The sequence below is a fragment of the Marmota monax genome, unplaced genomic scaffold, assembly GCF_021218885.2.
Source record: "Marmota monax isolate L192 unplaced genomic scaffold, Marmota_monax_Labrador192_F-V1.1 WCK01_AAM20220418_F8-fsc00009, whole genome shotgun sequence".
NCBI classification, from domain to species: domain Eukaryota; kingdom Metazoa; phylum Chordata; class Mammalia; order Rodentia; family Sciuridae; genus Marmota; species Marmota monax.
In genome coordinates, this window is record NW_026694710.1 from 23,071,444 (window position 1) to 23,093,399 (window position 21,956).

Here is a 21,956-nt window from a genome sequence, read left to right on the forward strand (position 1 = left end):
TTCAAGGGGAAACCTGTTGTTGGAGCGCTGACAGCCCTGGGACTGTGGAGGCATGCGCTGGGCTGGGTTGGGAGGATCTGGGGGACATAGGTCATGTAGAGAGAGGTAGGGGTGGGCATTCTTATATACAGTGACAGCCTAAGCTGATGGGAATTGAGAGTTCCCAGAAAGGACACCTGAGCTGACCAGGTAGTTAGCATGTACACATTGGAGCCAGGCCACCTAGAGCCCAGGGTCACCCTGTCCCTGCCCATAGTGTGGACTTGGGTGGTTATTAATAAGTTATCTAATTGCTTCAAACTTTGGTTTCCTGTGATGAGAGGGAGATGATGGGGGTGGAGGTACAGTGAGGGAGGTAGGAGGGAAGGGAGGGTTCTTGGGGGACTTACTGACACAGCCTGCACCAGGGATCCATGAGTCTTGGCTATGAAGGAGTGGGCAGGTACAGTGGCCTCTGTATCTAAGGCTTGACCTGTGAGATTGCTCTGTGAGCCCTCTGGTTGACTGGCACAGGCTAGGAGTCCAGCTCAGGAGGCGGCCAGGTCAGGCAGCCCGTGAAGTCACCCAGCCTTCAGACTGGCCATGACAGTCCCCCAAACACTCCCTGTCTGCACTGTCCTCCTCCCTGTGGGAAGCGCTATTTTTAGCCCTCACTTTCCTTGGTTAATGGGCTAGTCTCTGCTCCCTGCCTGTGAAGGGGCTATTTCAGGAGCAGACATCAGTCTTCTGCCATTTGGACTCTTGGTGCTTGGCTGAGTTGCAGGAATCCCTGACGGAACTGGGGCTCTAAAGCAGAGGGCCCTGGGTGCATGTGGCCCTGGCACTCAAAGGGCATCTACTTTGTATAGCCTACATTGGGCCCCTCTCTTAAAACTGTGTGATCCCCAAGACACACAACACTGGCCCTACTAGAGCCTTCAGAGTGAACACTTGGGCTGAACCACAGACAGCTGTGGGGTTCTAGGGCCTGGGCATCTGGGGGTGATTCCCAGGAGTATCTGTGTGTGGTCTCAGGGAACCTGTGAAAATGGGAGTTCATTACGGTTTTGAATTGGCTAAATATTCTTCTCTTAATTCATGGTACATTTCCTACCGATGGAGTCTGCCCCCCTCTGAACCACATTCAGTCCCGGCTCTGTTCCATTGGGATGAGTGCTTTTGGCCTCCCAGTTCTGGAACACCCTGCTGCCTCTGCAGGCAGAGAAACCTGGGGTGAGCTAACAGCACATCTCTTCTGTCCCCTTCACTATCCAGGAAACACTGGGGGAGTGCAACAAGCTAGCACAGAGGCCAGGCCAAGCTCCCTGAGGAGGCAGAGCTGGGCAGAGTCAGCTGGTCTGTCTGTGGTTACATCTTACTCTGGTTGGACTTCATCTGCAAGGCAGGGATATGCATGCTGACCCATCCTATTACTGGATCACATATTAACTTAAGAGACAGAAGTTGGTGGAAGGAATCAGAAGATGGAGGAGGCCTTTCATCTGAAATCTCTATCTTCAGGGGCTTTAGGGTATAAAGAGCTTTTATAAGGGAAGAGGAGGGTACTGTGAGTGAGTCAGCGGGCAGAACACCCCACTTGCCAGTCAGGGTCTTCCTCACTGAGTGCTCTCTGCCTTTGCTTTCTTCCCAAAACATAAAAAATGTTTTTTTCCTGGGGTCAATATCGTCATTTTCTTTTTAGCCAAATACCACTATTCTGCAAGTTATTTAACACAGTTTACAGGTTAATTGGTGACATGACAAATGCCATTTACCATGGGACTAAAGAGAGCAGGGACCTTACAGAGGCCTCTCCTTGGAGTTTAGAATATCTGGGTGAAAAGGATGGATCATTAAAAGATCAAGGATGGGCTGGGCATGGTGACACATGCCTGTAATCCTAGTGGCTTGGGAGGCTGAGGCAGGAGGATCAGCCTCAGTTCAAAGCCAGCCTCAGCAACTTAGCAAGGCCCTAAGCAACTCAGTGAGAGACCCTGTCTCAAAATAAAATATAAAAAAGGGCTGGGGATATGGCTCAGTAATTAAGCACCTCTAGGTTCAATCCCCAGTACCAAAAAAAAAAAAAAAAAAGATCGAGGATGGGTTGTCCAAAGATTAGAGAATTGATTAGGAGTGGGAGGCCAAAGGATTTTTGTGCACTGGCACAATCTGGCAGGTTCTATCTCAGAAGCCCTCCTTCCACAGATTTTGCATCTCAGCTGGCCCCTGCACTCCTGAGGGAATTGTGGTGTGAGTGCTGTTGCTGACTGTGGACAGAGGGACATTGCACTCAGTGTGCAGCGGGCTCACACAGCTGGGAAATGGATGGCAGGGTGGTTGCAGTTGGTCTCAGGAGTTAAGGATCTGACCTCTGGGATGGCTCCCAGCCAGAGCGTGCCCGGGCCTGCCCAGCACCTGCCACGGCCCAAGGCCTGTGCAGTTGGAACAAAACTCCCAACAAGAAACTGGAGGCCAGATTCCCACGGCAGGCACTCCTCAAGTTACCCAGCCTTTCTGGGCCTGGTGTTCTGCAAATAGCTTGCCCGAGGCTAACCATTGCCCCTGTTGGTAGTAAAGTAAACAGGTTGCCGGGGTGGCAGAGGTAGAAGCAGTTCTTCTGCTGCCCTGAGATGGAATTTGGAAAGTTAGTTTTGAGTTAAATGCAGTTTGGTGGGTTGTGCCTATTGGTAAACTGCTTTTCTCCAACTCAATTGCTTTTTTTTCGTTGTACCAGTTGTTGAACCCAGAGGTACTTTACCACTGAGCTATATAACCAGTCTTTTTTGAGACTGGCCTCAAATTTAGGATTCTCCTGCCTCCCACCTCACCCTTTCAGGTTGCTGGGATTACAGGCAGGTCCACTACACCTGTCCTTCAACTCATCTTACCTCCAAATGCTAGAAAACACTTAAGCAGGAAAGGTTTGTCTCGGAAATAGCATGAAAAATCAAAAGAAACTAAAATTTAAAACATGCTGCAGAGTTTAAACTCAAGGAGGGAATTTCGAGCACCGCAACCAGGGCCGAGGTTGCTGTCACATCTTAGCAATGGGGTGGAGCCCTGGGCCTGCCTAAGCTGCAGCACCTTGTGAGAATCCCCCACCTTGCCGCACTCAGAGCACTTCTCCTCAGTCAGACTCTTGTTCCTAAAGAAAGCCTAACCATGTTTCTTATAGAAGTCATCCTCTACATATGCCCCCTAACACCTGTTGTCTTCTGGGCTCTGGGGCCTCAGGACAGGGCCTCATGGTCCTGGCTGCAGTGAAACCTGAGGGTTGGGGCAGGAACTCTCTTGAGAGCCCAGAAGAGAACAGGTCAGGGTGTGCATGACTGGGAGAGGAGGCCTAGCTGAAGGACAGCCTTCCAGGCAGAGCCATGGGGCGGCAGAGCCGAGGAAGCTGAATTGAGCACTGGGGGCCACTGCCTGGATTTTTTCTGAGCACTGGCATTTTCTTGGGACTTGAGATTCCCATGCCTAGCTAGTGTGGGAGGCAGCTGTGCGTGTCATAGAGAATGCTCCTGAAGTTGGTCTGCTGGTAACTGTCCTCTTCCCACAGGACCACAGCCGCTTTGTCAACTGTGTGCGATTCTCTCCTGATGGGAACAGATTTGCCACAGCCAGTGCTGATGGCCAGGTAAGGATCAGGGGCGGGCAGTGGACAGGCAGGCCTCCGAGCACCCTCCATCCACTCTCCCACCTCCTAAGGCATAGACACAGGGTGTCCTTGTAAAGAGCATGGGAGGCTCAGTCTGTAAAGTCACAGCCCCTGGAGAAATAGGTGCTAATTTCCCAAGGGCATTCACGCATTGGTTGCTTGATCCACACGTTTTTGTTTCTTGGAAGATATACATTTATGACGGGAAGACAGGAGAGAAAGTGTGTGCGCTTGGAGAAGGCAAGGCCCACGAGGGAGGAATTTATGCTGTGAGTATGATCTGATTCCTGGCACGGTGAATGTAATTTGGCCGAGTCTGTGTTCCCCGCCACTGCTGTTCATTTTGAAGTTAAAACTTTGAAAAGAGGGGTAAAGGTGATAAAGTGGAGCTGTGTGGTTACAGGGAGGTGGCAGCGGCTGCCAGTGGCTAGAGTGGAGCCTGGGACTGAGCAGTCCCATCACCTCCCCGGCTTGGCTTTTCCCACTCAGAAATGGGGGTTGTGGACAAGCAGGTATCTGGGGTCTCTTTCCACTCAGAAATTCTCTGACATTTGACTCCCTATTTTTGTTTGAGTAGATTAGTTGGAGCCCTGATAGCACCCATTTGCTTTCTGCCTCTGGAGACAAAACCTCTAAGATTTGGGATGTCGGCGTGAACTCTGTTGTCAGCACATTTCCCATGGGCTCCAGTGTTCTGGACCAGCAGCTGGGCTGCCTGTGGCAGAAGGACCACCTGCTCAGCATCTCGTTGTCTGGGTACATCAATTACCTGGACAAGAACAACCCCAGCAAGCCCCTGCGGGTCATCAAGGTGAGGCTTACTCCAGGCTGTGGTTCCCCTTTGGAACAGGTAGGAAAAGGACCTGGGTGGCTAGGAAGAGGGGGAACTAAGACCATGTGGAAACTATAGTGATGCCCCCAGACCTCCTCACCCTCAAGGTTTTGGCAGAAGGCCTGGATACTGGTTGCTTTTCTGGGACATGTTTAGCAGAGGTGGGAGACCAGATGCCAAGTCGGCTTGAGCTACTGTGAAAGCTGGACAGTTGGGCCTGAGGGTTTCAGGGTCAGTGACGATTGCCCTCTACTCCTGGGAGTCATTACTTCCTAAGGGACTTGTCCTCCCCTGGTTAGGAGAGCCCAGACTGTGCCTAGTGACTGCAAGGCAAGACCAGTGTAGGTGGTAGTGCAGTGTGAGGATGAAGTGGACAGCAAGGACCTGGAGACTGGGCAGACAGTGTGCATGATTTGGACATGGCCCTCAGTATCAGGGAACAGTAGCACATGAACTTGGAGGAAGTACGTGAAAGTCTAAGGGAGAAAGCCTGGGGAGAATTTGGTGATGGCTTCTGAACCTTTCATGGGAGGACTCAACTGTGCTGCAGGCTCCTGTGCTCCATAGGCCATGTGGGGCCTGCCTTCTCCCTCCACCTGCCCCTGCCACTTCTCATGTCCCTGCATCTGCTGGTAGCTCAGGTCACCCTCCCTGTCTCTGGTAGTCCACTTAGGTGAGCCCACAACCAGATCCTATGCCAGGAACCCCATCCTGGCAGCTGAGCTTTCTCCTGTGGTTACTTGCTCTGGGTGGAAACCCTAGCACTTCCCTGCTGCCCTGTGGCCTAGCTGCTATGAACTAGGTAACAGTGCCTCAGAGGGTCCGAGCTCTGCAAGGTCATCATCTCCACTTTATAGGTGAACTTCCTTACAGGAAGGGGCCTCCGTGCAAGTGACTCCTTGAGTGGGGAAGCCCAGTGCTGTCCTAAAGACAGGGAATCGGAAGTCCTTCTGTGCATCAGATCCCAGATTCCTTGGGGTGACAAGTATGGAAGGGTAGGGGTGCATAGCCTAGAGGCAGGGAGGTCATGCCTGAGAAGCTAAGCAGGCTTACCAAAGACCAACACTGCTCTGCTGGGCCCCCCAAGAACAATGACAAGAAATTGCACATGCAATTTCTCTAGCTTCCACGTGAGAGAAAACATATGGCCTTTGACTTTCTGAGTGTCTTTATTTTGCTTAACATAAGAGCCAGCTTTTTTAATACTCTGGTCGTGGAAGGGACACCAGTGACAGCATAGCTATAGGTTGAGAGCTTGCCTCCTTCACAAGGCAGCAAGTGGGCATGCAGGTCCCCAGGGTCTTGCTGAGCATAGGTTCTGTCAGCTGGTCAGGCAGCCTTAGATTCCCAGCAAGGGCCCCACTGATTTGACCACACTTTAAGTAGCAGGATGGGCCGGATGCTGTTGAGAAGAGATCCTCTGGCTCATAATGCTCCTTACTGGGACACATAATGAGTTCACCCCCATGTTTCCACCAGAAAGATGGAAATGACTCACTGGTTCTCCATCCTGCCAAGAACTGTGTGTACCTTTCTCTGAGGGTAAATGCCATCTTGTGGTAGCAAATGGAACCCCACAAAATGCTTGGAAATTTCCTGGGAAAAAGCCCTGAGAATGCACTGTGCCAGCTGGCACTTGAACTTGATGATAAAGAACAGAGAGACACTGGGGCCGGGGAGAGGTTGATTAGACCACACATCGGCCAGGATTTCTGTTCCAGAAGCAGTTATAGGAGAGGTTAAATGCCACCTCTGGAAGCACGTGTCTGGTTTAGACGAATCCTCTACACACACACACACACTCTCTCTCTCTCTCTCTCTCTCTCTCTCACACACACACACACACACACACACTCAAACTCATGCACCCTAGTCCCTAGCAGTCAAGGAGGTTCGGGTAGGGGTGTCAGGTCATTGGACAGCTTTGGTTGGGAGTGGGCATTTGGGAGAGACCTCACCAGGCAGGGCCTGAAGCCAGAGTGGCAAGCCTGCTGTGTGAGCACTAATTACCCTCATGTCCACCTCATCCAGTGCAAGGTGGAATCCAGATAGGATTCTCACCTGTGATAGGCAGGAGCAGCATTTCCTCCTATAGGTGGCTTGAAAGTGGCTGGGCAAAGGTATGTATGTCTTGGGACCATGTATGTATGTATGTTATGGGACCATGTCCTTGGAGCCAGTGCCTGGGAGGAGGCACAAAATGGCATGGGTTTGTCAGATGATTGATCAACCATGGGGAGACCAGCTGCAATTTGTGGAACATGTATATGGGCATTGTGGTGACCAGTGTCTCTGCATCCTCGTCTGCACATGTTGAGGGACCTGTTTCCTCCCTCTCACCAGAAGAGTGACTGACAAGTTGCAGAGGGCAGGGCAGCAAGTCCTCAGCTCACCCTGCCCTGGCCTTCTCCTCCACAGGGCCACAGTAAGTCAATCCAGTGTCTGACGGTGCACAAAAACGGCGGCAAGTCCTACATCTACTCTGGGAGCCACGATGGGCACATTAATATCCTTTGACTCAGGGAGCTGGCTCTAGCCTCTGGCAAGATTTCTTGTTCCCACGGTGCTGGAGGTCAGGCCAGCCAAGTGGCACAAGCGCCAGCACCAAGCTTTGAGCAGCGCTGCCCTCTGTGGTGCGTGGCCTGCACTGAGGGCTCCTAGTCTCAGGCTGTGGACTCAGGAAGCCCTGCAGCCACTGCACAGCCAGGCACTTCTTGCTGTGCAGCTCAGTGTGCTGCTTGGCGTCTCTGAACATGAGCTTCTTTTCTTATAAAGGACAGCTGGTGCTAACCTTGTCCCTGTCACAGGCAGTGGAGTCATTGGGTCTTAGAATTCAGAAGGTCTTAGAAACCCCTTGATGGAGTCTTGAAAATGGAAAAACAAGCTGAAAGAGATAGGATTTCTTCCTCAGAGTCACACAGCCAGTGAACAGCACAGCTGAGACCAGAAGTCCCAAGAAGGTTCCATGTGTCTCCTCAGTGACATTCCCTGGAGGCATGTGGGGCCCCCACACTAGCTCCCCTGTCCAAGGGTTCCTACTGTGCTTTCTGTCCTCGAAGGACACACTGAAGCCCTGGGCAGCCACTCCAGGGTAGATGGGGCCCAGGTGCCTGCACACTCCGTTGAGTCAGCAGTCACCATTTCCTTCTGCCCCCTGCCATGTATGTTCCCGCAGTGCCAGGCCATCCTGTGTGTAGATAGCCTTTGTTCTGCATGCCACTGTCCCTCCTGGAGTGAGCTGCTCCACACTCCTTTCTTTATGCCTCAGAAGCCCACCTTGTCTCTTTAGGGCTTTGAGGTTTTTATAAGACCCAAGAAGGTTCTTCTAGCCTACAGAGGGAGCAGATAAGCCCCTCTCTGCCCCACTGGATGGGAGGAAAAGCATCACAGCTGGTGGCAGACAAGGCCCGAGGACAAGTCTCCTGTGGTCACAGTTGGACTTCAGCAGGCCCTGGGCACTGCTCTCTTGTCCTAGTGTCAGGACTTTAAAGTCCCTGACTTTAGCCGTGTCTTGCACCTGGCTGGACTCGCCCCAGCAGTGTCAACCTTGAACACACAGTCAGCTTCCAAAGAACCATGATCTTCATTGAAAATAAGATTCCTATTTGTCAGTGTAAAAGTAGTCTCGTTGCTTAAGCCACAACTTACACCTGGACACCTCAGGCTCAGAAACCGTACACTGGCCCATGGAAAGGTGTGTCACCCCAGGTCTGTCACCTAGCATCACCTGGTGAGCAATGTTGCATAGCCAGCCTCACTGGGGATGGCCATGGGCTTGACTGTGTGTAACAGAAAACAAATGAGACGGCCTACTTGCCCAGAGTTCCAGCAGACAGTGTCCATCTGAGCTGTCCACTCCACGCATAGCGTTCTCTAGTCTCTTGTGAACCACCTCTGAGGGCACTTCCATGAGTCATAGTGGGCATCCTTTATTCAGACATTTTGGGGCTGGATTATTTTCAAATTTGGAAATATTTGCATATATAAGTTTGCAGGGGACTCAAGTCTAAACACAAAATCGCAGTTGTTTTATAGTGTACCTAGTATACCTTATACCCTGAAGGTAACTTTATGTACAGTATTTTTAACATGCCTGCATTTTGACTGTACCATCATGTGAATGAATGGGATTTTCATTTACAGGATCATGTCCACAGAAAGTTTTAGACTTTGGCACTTTCTGGGTTGGGGATGCTTGATCTGTGCTGTCACAGATAGGATTCCATGTTCTGGAGCAGTCAGGCTCTTACCACCTCGGTCCGTGGAGTCGGACAACCTGCTGCCCTGCAGTCAGGGCACTGCACTGCTTTCTGAAATGCTGGGCTTGAACGTCTGAGAGGGTGCCTGTGTCCTCTCACTGCTTTGCTGCTCTTTCTGGGCCTCCTGGGCAAGGGATTGCTATGGCAGGCACCACCCTTATGAGGCCATCCTTAACCCTGCCCTACATTATTGGGATTCAGAGACAGGGGAAAATGACTCCTTTTCTGGAAAAGGCCACACGAATCAGGTGTCCAGGATGACTGTGGACGAGTCTGGGCAGCTCGTCAGCTGCAGCATGGATGACACTGTGCGCTATACCAACCTCATGCTGAGGGACTACAGGTGAGAGCTGCCTGTGGGGCCAGGGATGGGCTGGAGGGGTCCATAATGAGCCACTGCTGCCCACAAAGGGCCCACACTAGGGGCAGTGGCTTTTCTCAGTGATGTTTTATTTGCTCTTTCCACTTCTAAGCATTGTTCTGTTGTCAGGTCTGAGCTACAGGGTCCATGTGACCTACATGTAGCTCCTAAAACAGTGACCAGGGGTAGGCTTTGTCCCGGGAGTGAATAGCAGATCATACACCTGCTCTTCTGGAGCTTGCTGGGCCGCCTGTACCTCTTTTCTCATCAGTAAAGATGGGTGATGGTGGAGTCCCAGGCTAGTGGAAAGGTCAGTCAAGTGAGGCCCTCAGGGCACCTGGCTTTGGCACAGAGCACATACCTGCTCAAGCTTGAGATGGGTACACAGGCACTGATTCAGAGATGCTGTCCTCCTGGCTTTGCTCTAATATCTTCAAATGACAAGTCATTAGAGCTTAGGGAATAGCTGTTATCAAGGACCAGAAGCTCCAGGTGCAGGTGAGGGGCAGTGGAGGGAGCGCTGCATGTCCCTAATGTGGGGCGTAGAGACTCAGACTTGACAGGGCCTCTTGACCCCATGTCCCCACACCTGGGGTTGACCCTCCCTTGCCCTGTGCTGCTATCCTATGCAGACCCCAGCTTTTTGCCTGGGACCTGTCTCACCTGGGGTCAATGATCCTGGGGAGCAGCTGAGCCTCATAGGCACTACAGCCTGCTTAAGTGTGTGCACTTGATACCCATGCCTCACTGGCTCGCTGACAGCCTCTGACCCTGTTGTCATCTCCTGTCAAGTACAGAAGGCATCCAGTGTCTGCTGCTTTGTGGTGACCCTGTTCCTAACATGTCCCTTGTGAAGGTCTTCCTATGGGCAGGCCATGGCCACACGCTCCAAGAGAACCCAAGACTCTCAAAAAGCTAGCCATATCCTGGGGACCTTGCAGAGCCCGTCCAGGGAACCACTGGGCTCCACATTTGGCCCAGCTGCATGGAAGTGTTCTCAGTTTACAGTTTGCAAGAAGTGGGTGCATGTGTAAGTTATTCAGGGATGATTTTTTATAGCATTAGCCAAGACCAAAGGAAGGTAATGTCTGTGAAAGGTAATGAAATCTTAAAAGTTCTGCTACTGGCAAGAATGGTCCTACCATTACCGTTGGGAGGGAGCAGAGCTCAATTCTGTCTGTAGCAAAAAACTTGGGTTTGATCTGCAGCCCTGGGGACAGAAGCTGAGCTTTGGTGGAATGACAGGGTGGCAGGGTCCTGTCACAGGTAAATAGGAACAGACTGTTCACTTCCTTTCCCCACCTCCTTTACCACACGCTAGTCTCCCATCATAAATGGCCACCACTGCCATAGAGTAAGGTGTCTTTTTTTTTTTTTTTTTTTAAAAAAACCACCCTCCATAATGTAGAAAATTGCTCCTTCAGTATAGGTTACAGCAGGATCTCCTCCTGCATGGCTAAGTGTGTGGGTTTGCAGTGCACATATATTGAATACCTGCGCCAAACTGCTTGCATGTGGAAGTAATGCTTTCCTTTCTCCACAGTGGACAAGGAGTTGTGAAACTGGATGTTCAACCAAAGTGCGTAGCCGTCGGCCCTGGGGGATATGCTGTGGTCGTGTGCATCGGGCAGGTATGGATCTGGCTCATTCTGGCTGCAGGTGGTGGAATAGGGGGTTGAAGCTTCCAACTGTGATGTCTAGTGTCTAAATGCCACTCATGTCCCATGTGGCAGTAACTGCAGCCAGCACTTTTGTCTAGCACCCATTGGCACTGTGCCATGCTCCCTGCCGTCCTACCAGTTAGGCAGAACATTGCCCCCAATTTATAAATAAGGGATGCATTGCTACCTGTGGTCAGGCAGGTAAAAGGGCAGGGCTGGGATCTGTCTCTAAACAGCAGACCACACTGCAGCCCATTAACCCATTGGGTCTGTGAGGGGCTTGGCTAGATGGTCTTGTCATGTCTGTGTTCACATCCCAGCCCTGCTGCATTGGAGCTGTGCAGCTTTAGGCACTTGCCTCACCCTCTCTGCGCATTACAAACTCACATATGATCATGTCAGACTCATATCTTGAGCTCCTTTAACAAAAAAGGAAGCTGAAGTTTAGAGCTGTCTGATGACATTGCCAGGCCTCGTGCTGGAAGGGTGACACCCAGGCTGAGTGGGCTGACTGCACAGCCTGGCTTCCCTTTCCCGCACTGAGGCCACTCACTTCTCTTTTGGAACTTCTGGAACACAGAGCCCTTGATTGCGATCCATACCTGACCTACTTGAACAGGATTTTGTTTCATGATGCGTGTCATCTTGTCAGCAGCCTGGCATCCTGCTGTGTGGACAGGGAAGTCAGGTGGTGATAGGCCCAATGACAATCCATGCTAAAGAAAGCTGCCATTCTGGATGCACCCACCCTTTCCTGGGTCTGTAAACCCAATTGCTTCAGGGAGAATGAATTTCTGTGTGTCCCAGATAACAGGAACTCCCTGCCAAGTAATTATCACACAGCCTGAATGGCCAGTTGGGCACAGAAGGAGCATGGGACGCCTGGGGTGGGAACTGCTTCTCCACAGGGGAGAAGCCTCAGCATCAGAACCCCAGCCCTTCTAGGCAGTGGGGGAGGATATGGGTGTGGCCTTCTCTTTGCGCAGGACCTGTAGCAGAGTGCTTGCTCCCTGCCTCCAAGCTACATGGTGAGAGTTACCAGAGGGGGCCAGGTAGGGGCCCAGCTAGCTGCTGCTCAGGAAGTGCTGGTGAGCTTCCCTGCAGCGTCCTAGCAGTCCAGGTACAGGCTCCCAGAAGTCTCAGGGGCCCAAGGAAGTGCATGTGCATCTTCTACTTATCTGCCATGACTCACCTGGTTCTCAGGGGCATCTGTGACTCCTGTCCAGGTGAGGAGTTCTGCAGGGGCCCATTATAGCTCATGTGACCAGGAGCACTGCAAATGGCCTGAGACATTAGATCAGAAAAGCCAGGTTCAAGTCTAGTCTCTGGAGGTTCAGGCAGGTATGTGTGCCCTCATCCACACCTGTCAGAGGCAAGGCTGCTTCTTCCTGTGGCAGGTAGACAGCAGAGGGGTACATGAGGTGCTGGCCACCCCAGCACAGAAGAGAGGCCCCTGAGAAGGCAGGGGCCACACTTAGGAAAAGGAGTATGATGGAACCAAGCCAAAACTGTCAACACACCAAGGCCATGCTGTCTGGGAACAGTCTAGGAAGTTATAATTCAGGGCAGACAGGAGGAGGAGGGTTCCATGCATGTAGGACCTCTGCTGGGTACCTCCGTCCTGGATGGCAGCCAGGGGCAGGGATTCTTGATTTCTGGGCATGAGTCCCAGCTCAACCCCTTGAGGGCTGTGGGCCTCTTGGGCATGTGTCATAAGCTCTCTCTGCCCTGTTTCTCCCTTGTGACATGAGACAACTGATCCCTGCTATCTCTAGGTCTCAGTGCTCCTGGTGAGGCAGGTGGCCCTCCTCTGGCTGACAGCAAGATGCTGCTTGGTTACTGTTCCTAGTGCCTGGTTCCTCCTGGGCATGCAGTCTAGACCCTGCTGGGCTCTCATCCCTTGGACCATTTGTGGATTCTTCATGAACAGTAGATGGCAGGGTTAGAAACAGGCTACTGCCTACTTGCAGAGCCCTGGACACCTGGGCTGGCACATCCGGTGTTCTAAGGACTGAGACCAGTGCAGTTTGGCCACCCCAGGCAGTCTTCTTGCCCCTTTCAGCAGAATCCCTAGGGCCCACAGAGGTGGGTGTCCTCTCGCCGCAGAGCAGCTGGGCTGCGCCAGGCCTTCAGGCCCCCACTGTGATGCCCTTCCACCTCACCCTCCCCTCTGGGTCCATAGAGCTCTGCTGCTGGCCTACTGGGTTTGGGCAAACGCTGGGCACTGAGTTTGTTGTGTTGTCTGCCATGTAGACACCCAGCTGTACCAGGCAACATGTGTTCATGACAGGTACTGGCTGTGTCTTCTGACTTGAGAAACCAGAGTCTGGATCCCCACATGCTATGCCATCACCCCACCCTGTAGAGTCATGTCCCTGCTGCTTTCCTTCTGTCCCTGTCCTTCAGAGACCTCCACAGCTTTCCAGAAACTGGTTCCTGTATTTGGTCGTAATGTAGTGATGACAGTAATGGCCAACATTACTGAGATACTGGCTGACAGGGCCTGTCACTGCCCCACTTGACTGGGGTCAAAGGCTGGAACTGACCCTGGGCTATGCTCAGAGCCCAGGTCCACCAGGATGAGGCGCACTGCCTCAACGCTGCTCCGCTCCTCCTGCAGATTGTCCTGCTGAAGGACCAGAAGAAGTGTTTCAGCATCGACAGTCCTGGCTACGAGCCGGAAGTCGTGGCAGTGCACCCTGCTGGGGACACAGTGGCTGTCGGAGGCATGGTAAATAAAGTCTTTTCCTTTCTCCTTTGCCCTCCAACCTGTGTATGAGCGAGCAGTTTAGGGACTGCGTGAGCTGTGTGAGTGCTGGGGAGGTGGGAGCCTCTCTGGTTCCTGGCACGGCCAGTTTGCTGAGGTCCGTGGGTGTGTCGCCTGTGGTGGGCAGACAGCATCGCCAGAGGTATGTTGGTGAGCTGGGCCATGTTTGCACTGTGGTCATTCCATCTGTAGACCTTTAGTAAGTGTCCTCTGGGCCACAGTGTGGCCAAGGTGTCCCCAGGCTTTAGGAGCCCAGTGACCAAGACACTAAGGGTGGCAAACAGGTCAGGGAGCCACCTAGGAGGGGACATTTTGGCCATGGAGTTGGAGTCAACCTGCATGTTTGAGAGGTGAGAGGGAACAATAAGGGTGGTGTACCTTGGTGTCTCTTGATTAGACTCATAGCTGGCAGGACAACAATGAAAGAATACCTGACATCCTCTGGGTAAAACATTAACCTGGTCATTTTTGTTTGCCTTGAGTTCTGGCTTCTGTTCATTTATAGCGTAATTCTTATCACCTTTAGTAGCTACAGTCCAGGCATACAGAGCAGCTAATCATTTGTTAGGCGAGTCCTAAAGGCTTCACAGGCAGCCCATGCCCTCCTCTCCCTGTCCTAGGAGAGTGGTGCCTCTGATTGAGTCCCACCGCTGAGGATCATACACACCCTTGAACCCTTGAGGAAAGCAATCTCTTGCCCTCATCAGGCCAGGCTCCAGGGCCAGCCTGCTGGGTGCAAGTCAGCTTCTTGCCCTAGCCAGCTGTGGCCCTCGGGAAGCCACAGTGTGTAAAGATGCTGGTGAGCTTCCTCACAGCTGTCTAGGCGCGAGCAAGAAGGGCTTTGCCTAGTGCCTGGCGTGTGGGAACATGCTATAGTGCCAGCTCTGCAGCTTGCACCCTGCCTGCCCATCGGCAGCCCCATACCTCTCCTCACAAGCTGTTCCTGCACTCACTGCTTTGGCTTATGGAAGGGTATAAGACCAAGGACCATGGGATCAGCCAGTTGGGGCTAATGGGGCCTGTTAGACATGTTGCTCCATTTGGTTTCCTGCTGGACAGGAAAAAGCTGACCTTGGGGGTCATTCTGACCAGGAGGGTGGGCCTAGCACCTCAATCACAACTACTGTTTACTGCTGTTAGTGTCACCATCCTTGGTGATCCTAGTGACATGTAGACCTTGCCATCTCTACTTTTCACAAATGTAAAACATTACCTTTGGCCAGCTAAATAGCTGAAGTAACCCATGTCTGTGTGGCTGCACCTGCTGTCCTGTGCCTGAGCCATGCAGCTCCTGCCCAGGAGCAGCCCCTCACCCACCTCTTCCTTTTGGCTCTGGTTGGCAGCACCACTGACCCCACAGGCCCATCATGCTCCTTGCTTTGCCATGAGGGTCCATCACTTTTCCGCCCCCTCTTGCCTGTACCCAAGCCCGGCCCTATTTCCAGTGGCCGTTGTCCCCATGGCTCTGCTCTGGAGCTCTGGGCCTGTCACTGTTCTCCTTCCCCACACTGGCCTTTCCTGGTCCATCTTAAGCTGCCCTCTGGCATGTTTGTCTATTCATGAGGGCTGGACAGCCAGGTCCTTGGCACATTTGGGTCTGAGCCTGGTGACTCCCGTCTGTGCCCTCATTACCACGCCCTGCTCCTTAGACCTTGAATTGTTTCCTGTTAGGTGAGAAGGTGCCCTTCACATAGCCACATGGAGGAGGAAGCTGGGTTAGCCCCCCACCCCCACCACACCCGATTCTCAGGCTTCCACAGTGCCCATTGCCCTGGTATCTCCTAATCTAGCCACACATCTTTATGAGCCACGTGGGCCACAACTCTGTACTTGCGGTGCTCTTTCTCATGTACTACACTCAGTAGGCTTCGTTTGTTTCAATGACATGGTAACATTTCAGCAAGCCAGTGTCTCAGCTTATTTAGCCTGATGTTAGGTTTGGTGGTTGATGCCATTATCTCCTGGGTGCACCTTGAGCCATCTTGGCAATCTGGGAACGCACCTTTGATTTGAATGCTTTCCCTGTGGCCGATTTCCTCCTTACCAGACCACGAATCCCTGACCCCTTGCTACCAGTAGGCATCAAGAGTCCAGGAAGGGCTCTTGACAGCACAGGAGGACAGGGCTGGGGGGATTCTAGCAGGGTCACTGTACATCTTGTCAGCCCTCACTCCTTCCAGGCATGTGTAACGCTTCTTAGGGCCAGCCCTCAGGTGGAGCCGGTGGTGACTAAGATGTCAAAGTCCCTGGAAGCCAGGTGTGGCCTCCCTGAAAGGAGGTATCTGAGCACAAGGTGACTGGGAAGCTTGCCAGCATGTGGACAGGGAGTGCTCTCCCACTGGAGGGAGCAGGTACCTGTGGAGCACCCTGGAGGGCTGTGCGTGGGTTTCTCCAGATTGGCCTGTGAGCACTGCCTGGCAACTGACGGGGTGGGGTGTGAGCAGAAAGAGCAGGCTCCTAAGCATTCAGTGCACAGATTCGGAATAGGGAGGCCTGGAGTTCAGTTCTAATAACCTCCTGCTCATTCTTCCCTGCTGGGAGGAAGCCAAGAGAACTGTTAAAGACCTTAGTTGGGGGTTTTTGGTGCCAGGGAAGAAAGAACAGCTCCCCTGCAGCCAGAGCCCTGTTGGCAGGGGAAAAGGCTTGCTTCCTAACAGCCTGCCCTTTCCTTTCAAAAGAGGTGAGAGCTCCTGCACATCAGGGAGTGACTCCCCTCCTCTGTCCACACCTACAGGATGGCAATGTCCGTGTGTACTCAATCCTGGGCAGCACACTGAAGGATGAGGGCAAGCTCCTGGAGGCCAAGGGCCCTGTGACAGACGTGGCCTATTCCCATGATGGCGCCTTCCTCGCCGTGTGTGATGCCAGTAAGGTGGTCACCGTGTTCAGCGTTGCTGATGGCTATTCGGTGAGTGGGCCTCAGACCCTTCTGAGCTGGGCAGCATGGGCTTGGAGAACCCATGGCAGGAGGCTCCTGGCTGTGCCTTTTGAGCCTGTCTCCTTGTCCGTGGGGGTACCAGACACCTCTTGTGATTATTTCAAGGAGATGGAGACCCCTAAGTGCTGTCAGCGTAGTGCATGTGCTTAACGAACGTGGGCCCTCGTGTGGAGGAATTCATCTGAACCCTAACCTTTCCACCTTTGTTTTCAACCTGCAATTAGGAGAACAACGTTTTTTATGGACACCATGCAAAAATCGTCTGCCTGGCCTGGTCACCAGACAACGAGCACTTTGCCTCTGGTGGCATGGACATGATGGTGTACGTCTGGACCCTGAGTGACCCAGAAACCAGAGTCAAGATCCAAGGTGACTCCACCCACGCCTTAGCAGGGAATGTCCTAGCGGGGCTTCCAGGCCACTCCAGAGACTTGTACCTTGGCTACTGTCCCCAGGGCTGAGTGTCTAGGGTTATATCGTCGTCTAGAGAGGTGACCAGTAGAGTTGGGACTCTCATTCTTTGGCTAACAGAAGGTGCTCTGCTGACCCCAGCAGAGGGACTCTGGTGTACTTCTCCCTGGGTGGCACCTGGGAGCAGGGCTCCTGATGTCTTTCCTATCCACTCTCCTAACTCTCCATCTACAGCCAGCCTTTCCTGTCATGATGGTATCCAGTAGAACGAAAACGTAAGCTGCATGTGGATAGTAGATTTTCTGTTTTGAAAAGAAATATGTCATTTTTAAGAGTATATTTGATTTAGCCCAGCATCTAATCACTTTCACTTATGCTAGCGGCTCATCCGCAGGGCTCTACAGTGGCCCGTGGCTGTCGACCCTGTGTGGGACAGCAAGGTTCTCAAGTTTCCCCTCTTCCCAAGTGCTTCCATGTTGCCCTGGCCACTCCTCTACTCTGCCCACAGAAGATAATCTTTATGTTGAGTACAGCTGGATCCTTTCCTATTTAGGATGACCCGAGTCCACCCCAGAGCTGCAGGGAATGAAGGGTGTGCCAAGGCCCAGGTGGAGGAGGCCTGACAGGTTCCCGGGGGCCGTCCTGGTCTGTAAGGAGGTGTTCAGCCACATAGTAAGAATCAGCAGGCTCATGAGTGAGACCAATCAAGGACCAAATACTGTAGGAGCCAGCAGGGTGGGGAGAAGGGGGTCCTGAACCTGCACTTCAGCCAGGACCTCCAACACCACTTGCCTCTAGCTTGCCTTCTGTGCACGAGGGTGAGCTGCGCACCCACCAGTGTGGTGATGTGGATACAGCACTGAGGTCCAACCATACCTGGGCACCAGCACCATGTGCCACCCGCCTTCAGAGGCTCCTGATCAAGGCCTCATGGCTAACTTCTGGGGCTGTATCTGCTCCTGTCCAGGTGGGAGTATAGACCCAGAGTTGGGGGGCCACCCAGGGTAGGCACCCCATTCCTGGAACTGGAAAGACCCCCCCATTTCAGTACCACTGGTGATATGCATAGTAGTCCCTCTGGAGTGATTCCAGGATCTCAGATCATCACATTTCAAGATCTCCGGTCCCTTGAATAAAGCAGGTATCGATATATAATTTAGACACATCTTCTAGATTACTTATAATACCTAAAACAATGTAACAATGTGTAAATAATTGTTATACCTTGTTGTTTAGGGAACAGTGAGAAGTCTGTGTTCTGATAGATATAGCCACTGTGGGCAATCTGCAGTTCGGATCCTTGGCTGGTTGAGAACACAGATGCAGAACCCAATTACTGAGACCCCAGGCATCATGGTGCTCACATGTAATCCCCTGACTCAAGAGAGGAAGGAAGGACTAGGGATAGAGTTCAGCTCGGTGGTAAAGGGACACTGGGTTCAAACCCCAGTACAAAAAAAAATCCAGATGCTGAGGATTGGCTGAGTATCTATTTTCTTACCTAAAACTTTATGCTTTATGCATAAAAGAGAAAGGAGTTTTTCTCCCTGTGGAGGGAGAGGACATTTTGGTGTTGGGGAGGAGCTGCTGGGGGCTGCAAGCAGAGGCCAGAGATGCTGCTCATCACCTTGCAGTGTCGATAGCTCTAGGCCAACCATGGCTGCTCCCCGCTCCTGTCCTTCCAGGCTTGTCCCTCTGAAGGTGGAAGGGAATCTGGCTGACAGCCACCAGGTTCCCAGAGCCCTGTGGATGGCACAGGCCTGCTTCCATCTTCCTAGACTGAGGTGTACACAGAAGCAGAGAAGGTCCAGCTTCCTAAGTGGCTCCCTTTCTCCCCAGATGCACACCGGCTACACCATGTCAGCAGCCTGGCCTGGCTAGACGAGCACACGCTGGTCACCACCTCCCACGACGCCTCTGTCAAGGAGTGGACAATCACCTACTGAGGACGCCCTCCCCACCCATGGACCGAATCAGGGACTAGTGTTTAACCGCAGCGGAGCATATTCTCTTAACTGTTTCTGTAACGCGCCCCTCGCCCCCCACCGCCCAGGAGGGAAGAGGGCCTGGGTGGCCACCTGCCGTCCCTGCAGGGTGCTCGTGTCTGTACGCGTCCTTCTGAAAGCTTTAGACAGTAGCAGTTTGCACATGAAAAATAAAGTGAGCACTTAAACAGCGTGTGGAGCGTAACTAAAACCCACAGCCCAACCAGAGCTTGAGAACGCGGAACATTCCAGAGGCAGCAGCCTCCAAAGCACAGAGACCCAGCCCATGACTCTTGCTGTCCCACGGGAGCTTGGGAGCTTGGACAGGGAGTGAGTGGGCTCCCCCTTTCCTCCTGCACAGGGAGGGAAGAAGGGACGAGCATTGCAGCCGACAGGCTGTGTTCTGAGGAGCCGATGTCTGTCTCCCCTGTGGTGTGTTGCCACAGGGCTGCCTCCAGCAACCGCCCCCAGATCACACAGGGGCACATATTAACCCTGGATGTATTTCTTTTGTCGATTTTGTGCTTGCTTTTAAGAATGGAATTGTGGGATTTTTTTTTTTTTTTAAACGTATCTTGACTGTTGTCTGTCATGTTCCCGAGCTAGCGGCTACAGCACCAGGTCCAGGCGTTCAGAGCCCTTATTAGCCAGATTAAGATGTCCTGGTCACCACCATCGTCACACTTCAATGTTTTTGTCTCCCTGCCCCTCTGCCACAGGAGCAAAGGTTAATTTAACAGCAAAGTTGAAGTCACTGTTACCTAATTGTCATCGTTTTACCTTTTTTTTTTTTTCAGTGCAGAAATTAAAAGTAAGTATAAAGCACCATGATTTGGAGTCTTTTGCGTGTGTCGGAATCACTGGTAAATGTTGGCTGAGAACAATCCCCGCCTTGCACTTGTGAAAAACACTTGGAGCGCTTTAAGACATTAGCCTGAGAAATAATTAAATATCTTTTCTCTTCATTGTGGGTCACTGGCTTTGTGTGATGGGGCCTGTGGGGGGGACTCGTGGGAAGGTCTAGGGGACCCTCATGGCTTCAGGTAGCTCCTTCTGGGGCATTTAGATGAAGAAAATAAAATTCCCAAGCATCCAAATAAGCTGTAAAGTGAAAGGCGCTGATCTTGATGGACAGACATCATAAAATTAGGTAGGAATTTACAATCCCAATAAAATGTTTTCTCCTCCTAAGGAGCTAATCAGTGGCTCCTATGATTCATGTGTAAAGCGGCTATAAGTCAGGAAGAGGAGACTAAATATTACTCTGATGTCTAGAGCTGGGGTGGACACGGAATTATTGAATAATGGTGTGGATGAAACTTGTGACAATCTGAGGGGATGGGGTGGTTACCTTGTCCTTAGACCAGGCCAAGTTAGCTATAGATCAAAGTTCTGAAATTTAGCAAATGGGACCATTTACACTAGAGTACAAGAAGGAAACAGGAGTTTAATCACCAGTACAAGTGTGGAAGAACAAAAATTAGAGGGTAAAAGGGATATACGTTTGTGTGTATAAATACTTTAAATCCACATTGAAGAGGGGAAAAAAAATACCATCCACAAAAGCATGACAGACACTACCAGGCCAGAGGATGTGTATGATGTTAGTTTTTCTTTAACACATATTAATGGAAATTACATGTGTCATATAGATTTCAAGATACATGACTGAGTCACAGAGCAATGCATGTAGAGTAACAGCACTTAGGAAAAAGTGCCACTCGGGATTTTAGAACAGTTTTGAGAGAAGGTTCCCAGGGAGGAAGGAAAAGAGCATCTCTCACAAAATCAGATTTTTTAAAAATGCACCCAAGATCTTTATTTGCTTCAATGAGGGAGATACTTGTACACACAGTAAACTTTAAAAGGAAATTAGAAATCAAAAGGCCACTTTGCCTTTGGAGGGAGAAGACAGGCGCAAGTAGCACTTGAGAGTCAGCAGTGTGCTCATTATCAGTGGTCGCGCACCTGCACCAAATCGCAAGCAGTTCTGGAGAGGAGAAATTCACAGGTGAGATGGGACCTGCCCTCTAGCTTTGTTTATGGCAACAGCAATTCCTTAGTGTAGGCCAAATTCATTTTGTAGAGCCATTTAAGATTCCAAGGCCTCTCTAGGCTGCACTATCAGTGAGCAATGTCTGATGGCAGAGGGAGCGGCCACGCGCCCTATGTCAGCCTCATCTGCCTACTTTGCGCAGCAGGTAGACCTGGTCCTCACCCTGGACCAGGTGTTGTACAGTGTGATAGAAAGAGCTGGACCAGTCAGGGAAATTGGGTTCTGTTTTCCACCCTCATGCTGACCTCTTGGGGTTGAGATGAGGAAGCATGACTAGAGGACTGGTGGGCCTCTGTGGATTGCAAAGCTGCTTTCTCCAGTGTTCCTGTTCTTGGATGGCAGAGTGGATGCCCTGCACTTGAGCACATTGAGCGATGCAAACTGAATATGCAAACTGGATATGCCAAATGGAATCCCTGACAAAAAGAAAACCTTCATGTTGACACCGGTCTCCGCATTTACGTGTCTTATTTTTTGTCTTTGTTTTTGAGTCATGTCTCACTAAGTTGCCCAGGCTGGCCTTGAACTTGTAATCCTCCTGCCTGTAGCAGGGATCTCAGCCACAGCTCGTGATCTCTGCCTTTGCATAATGGTATCAAACACCAGACAACCAGCTGGGCATATGCATTCTCCTCCAAGGAACTCACTTGCTCAGTAAATGCCCCTGAGCCTGTCAGAGCCAAGTGGAGCCCCAGTGTGATGAAGACCAGTCACAGTGGCACTCTTGATATTCCTGGGAATCATTAAAGGCCCCAAAGAGGTTGTAATTATATGGAGATGTACTGTACCAGACATTGAAAACCAAGCAAAAAAATTAAAACACTACTGTAGCTTAGGACAGTAAAACCCACTACTTGTTATCGTAGCATGCTTTTTTTTTTTTTTAATATTTTTAGTTGTAGGTGGACACAATATTTTTATGTGGTGCTGAGACTCAAACCCAGTGCCTCATGCATGCTAGGCGAGTGCTCTGCCTCTGAGTCACAACCCCAACCCCATAGCATGCTTTTAAGAAAAATATTTTCCAAAACAATAGCAAAAAAAAAAACAAA

The 21,956-nt window shown here is 51.5% G+C and overlaps 1 protein-coding gene across 1 annotated transcript in view; it reads left to right on the forward strand.

Annotated features, from left to right (window-relative positions):
• The window catches only part of Wdr1 (WD repeat domain 1), a 40,641-nt gene extending 20,828 nt beyond the window's left edge, over positions 1 to 19,813 (forward strand). Inside the window, exons 6-15 of the mRNA XM_046423533.2 lie at positions 3,536 to 3,613; positions 3,823 to 3,903; positions 4,212 to 4,445; positions 6,885 to 6,972; positions 8,912 to 9,068; positions 10,630 to 10,717; positions 13,368 to 13,478; positions 16,249 to 16,422; positions 16,677 to 16,821; positions 18,703 to 19,813. Of these exons, the coding sequence (XP_046279489.1) occupies positions 3,536 to 3,613; positions 3,823 to 3,903; positions 4,212 to 4,445; positions 6,885 to 6,972; positions 8,912 to 9,068; positions 10,630 to 10,717; positions 13,368 to 13,478; positions 16,249 to 16,422; positions 16,677 to 16,821; positions 18,703 to 18,809 (1,263 nt within the window). The 3' untranslated portion in view covers positions 18,810 to 19,813. The remainder of the gene's footprint in view (positions 1 to 3,535; positions 3,614 to 3,822; positions 3,904 to 4,211; positions 4,446 to 6,884; positions 6,973 to 8,911; positions 9,069 to 10,629; positions 10,718 to 13,367; positions 13,479 to 16,248; positions 16,423 to 16,676; positions 16,822 to 18,702) is intronic.
• The last annotated feature ends 2,143 nt before the right edge of the window (positions 19,814 to 21,956 follow it).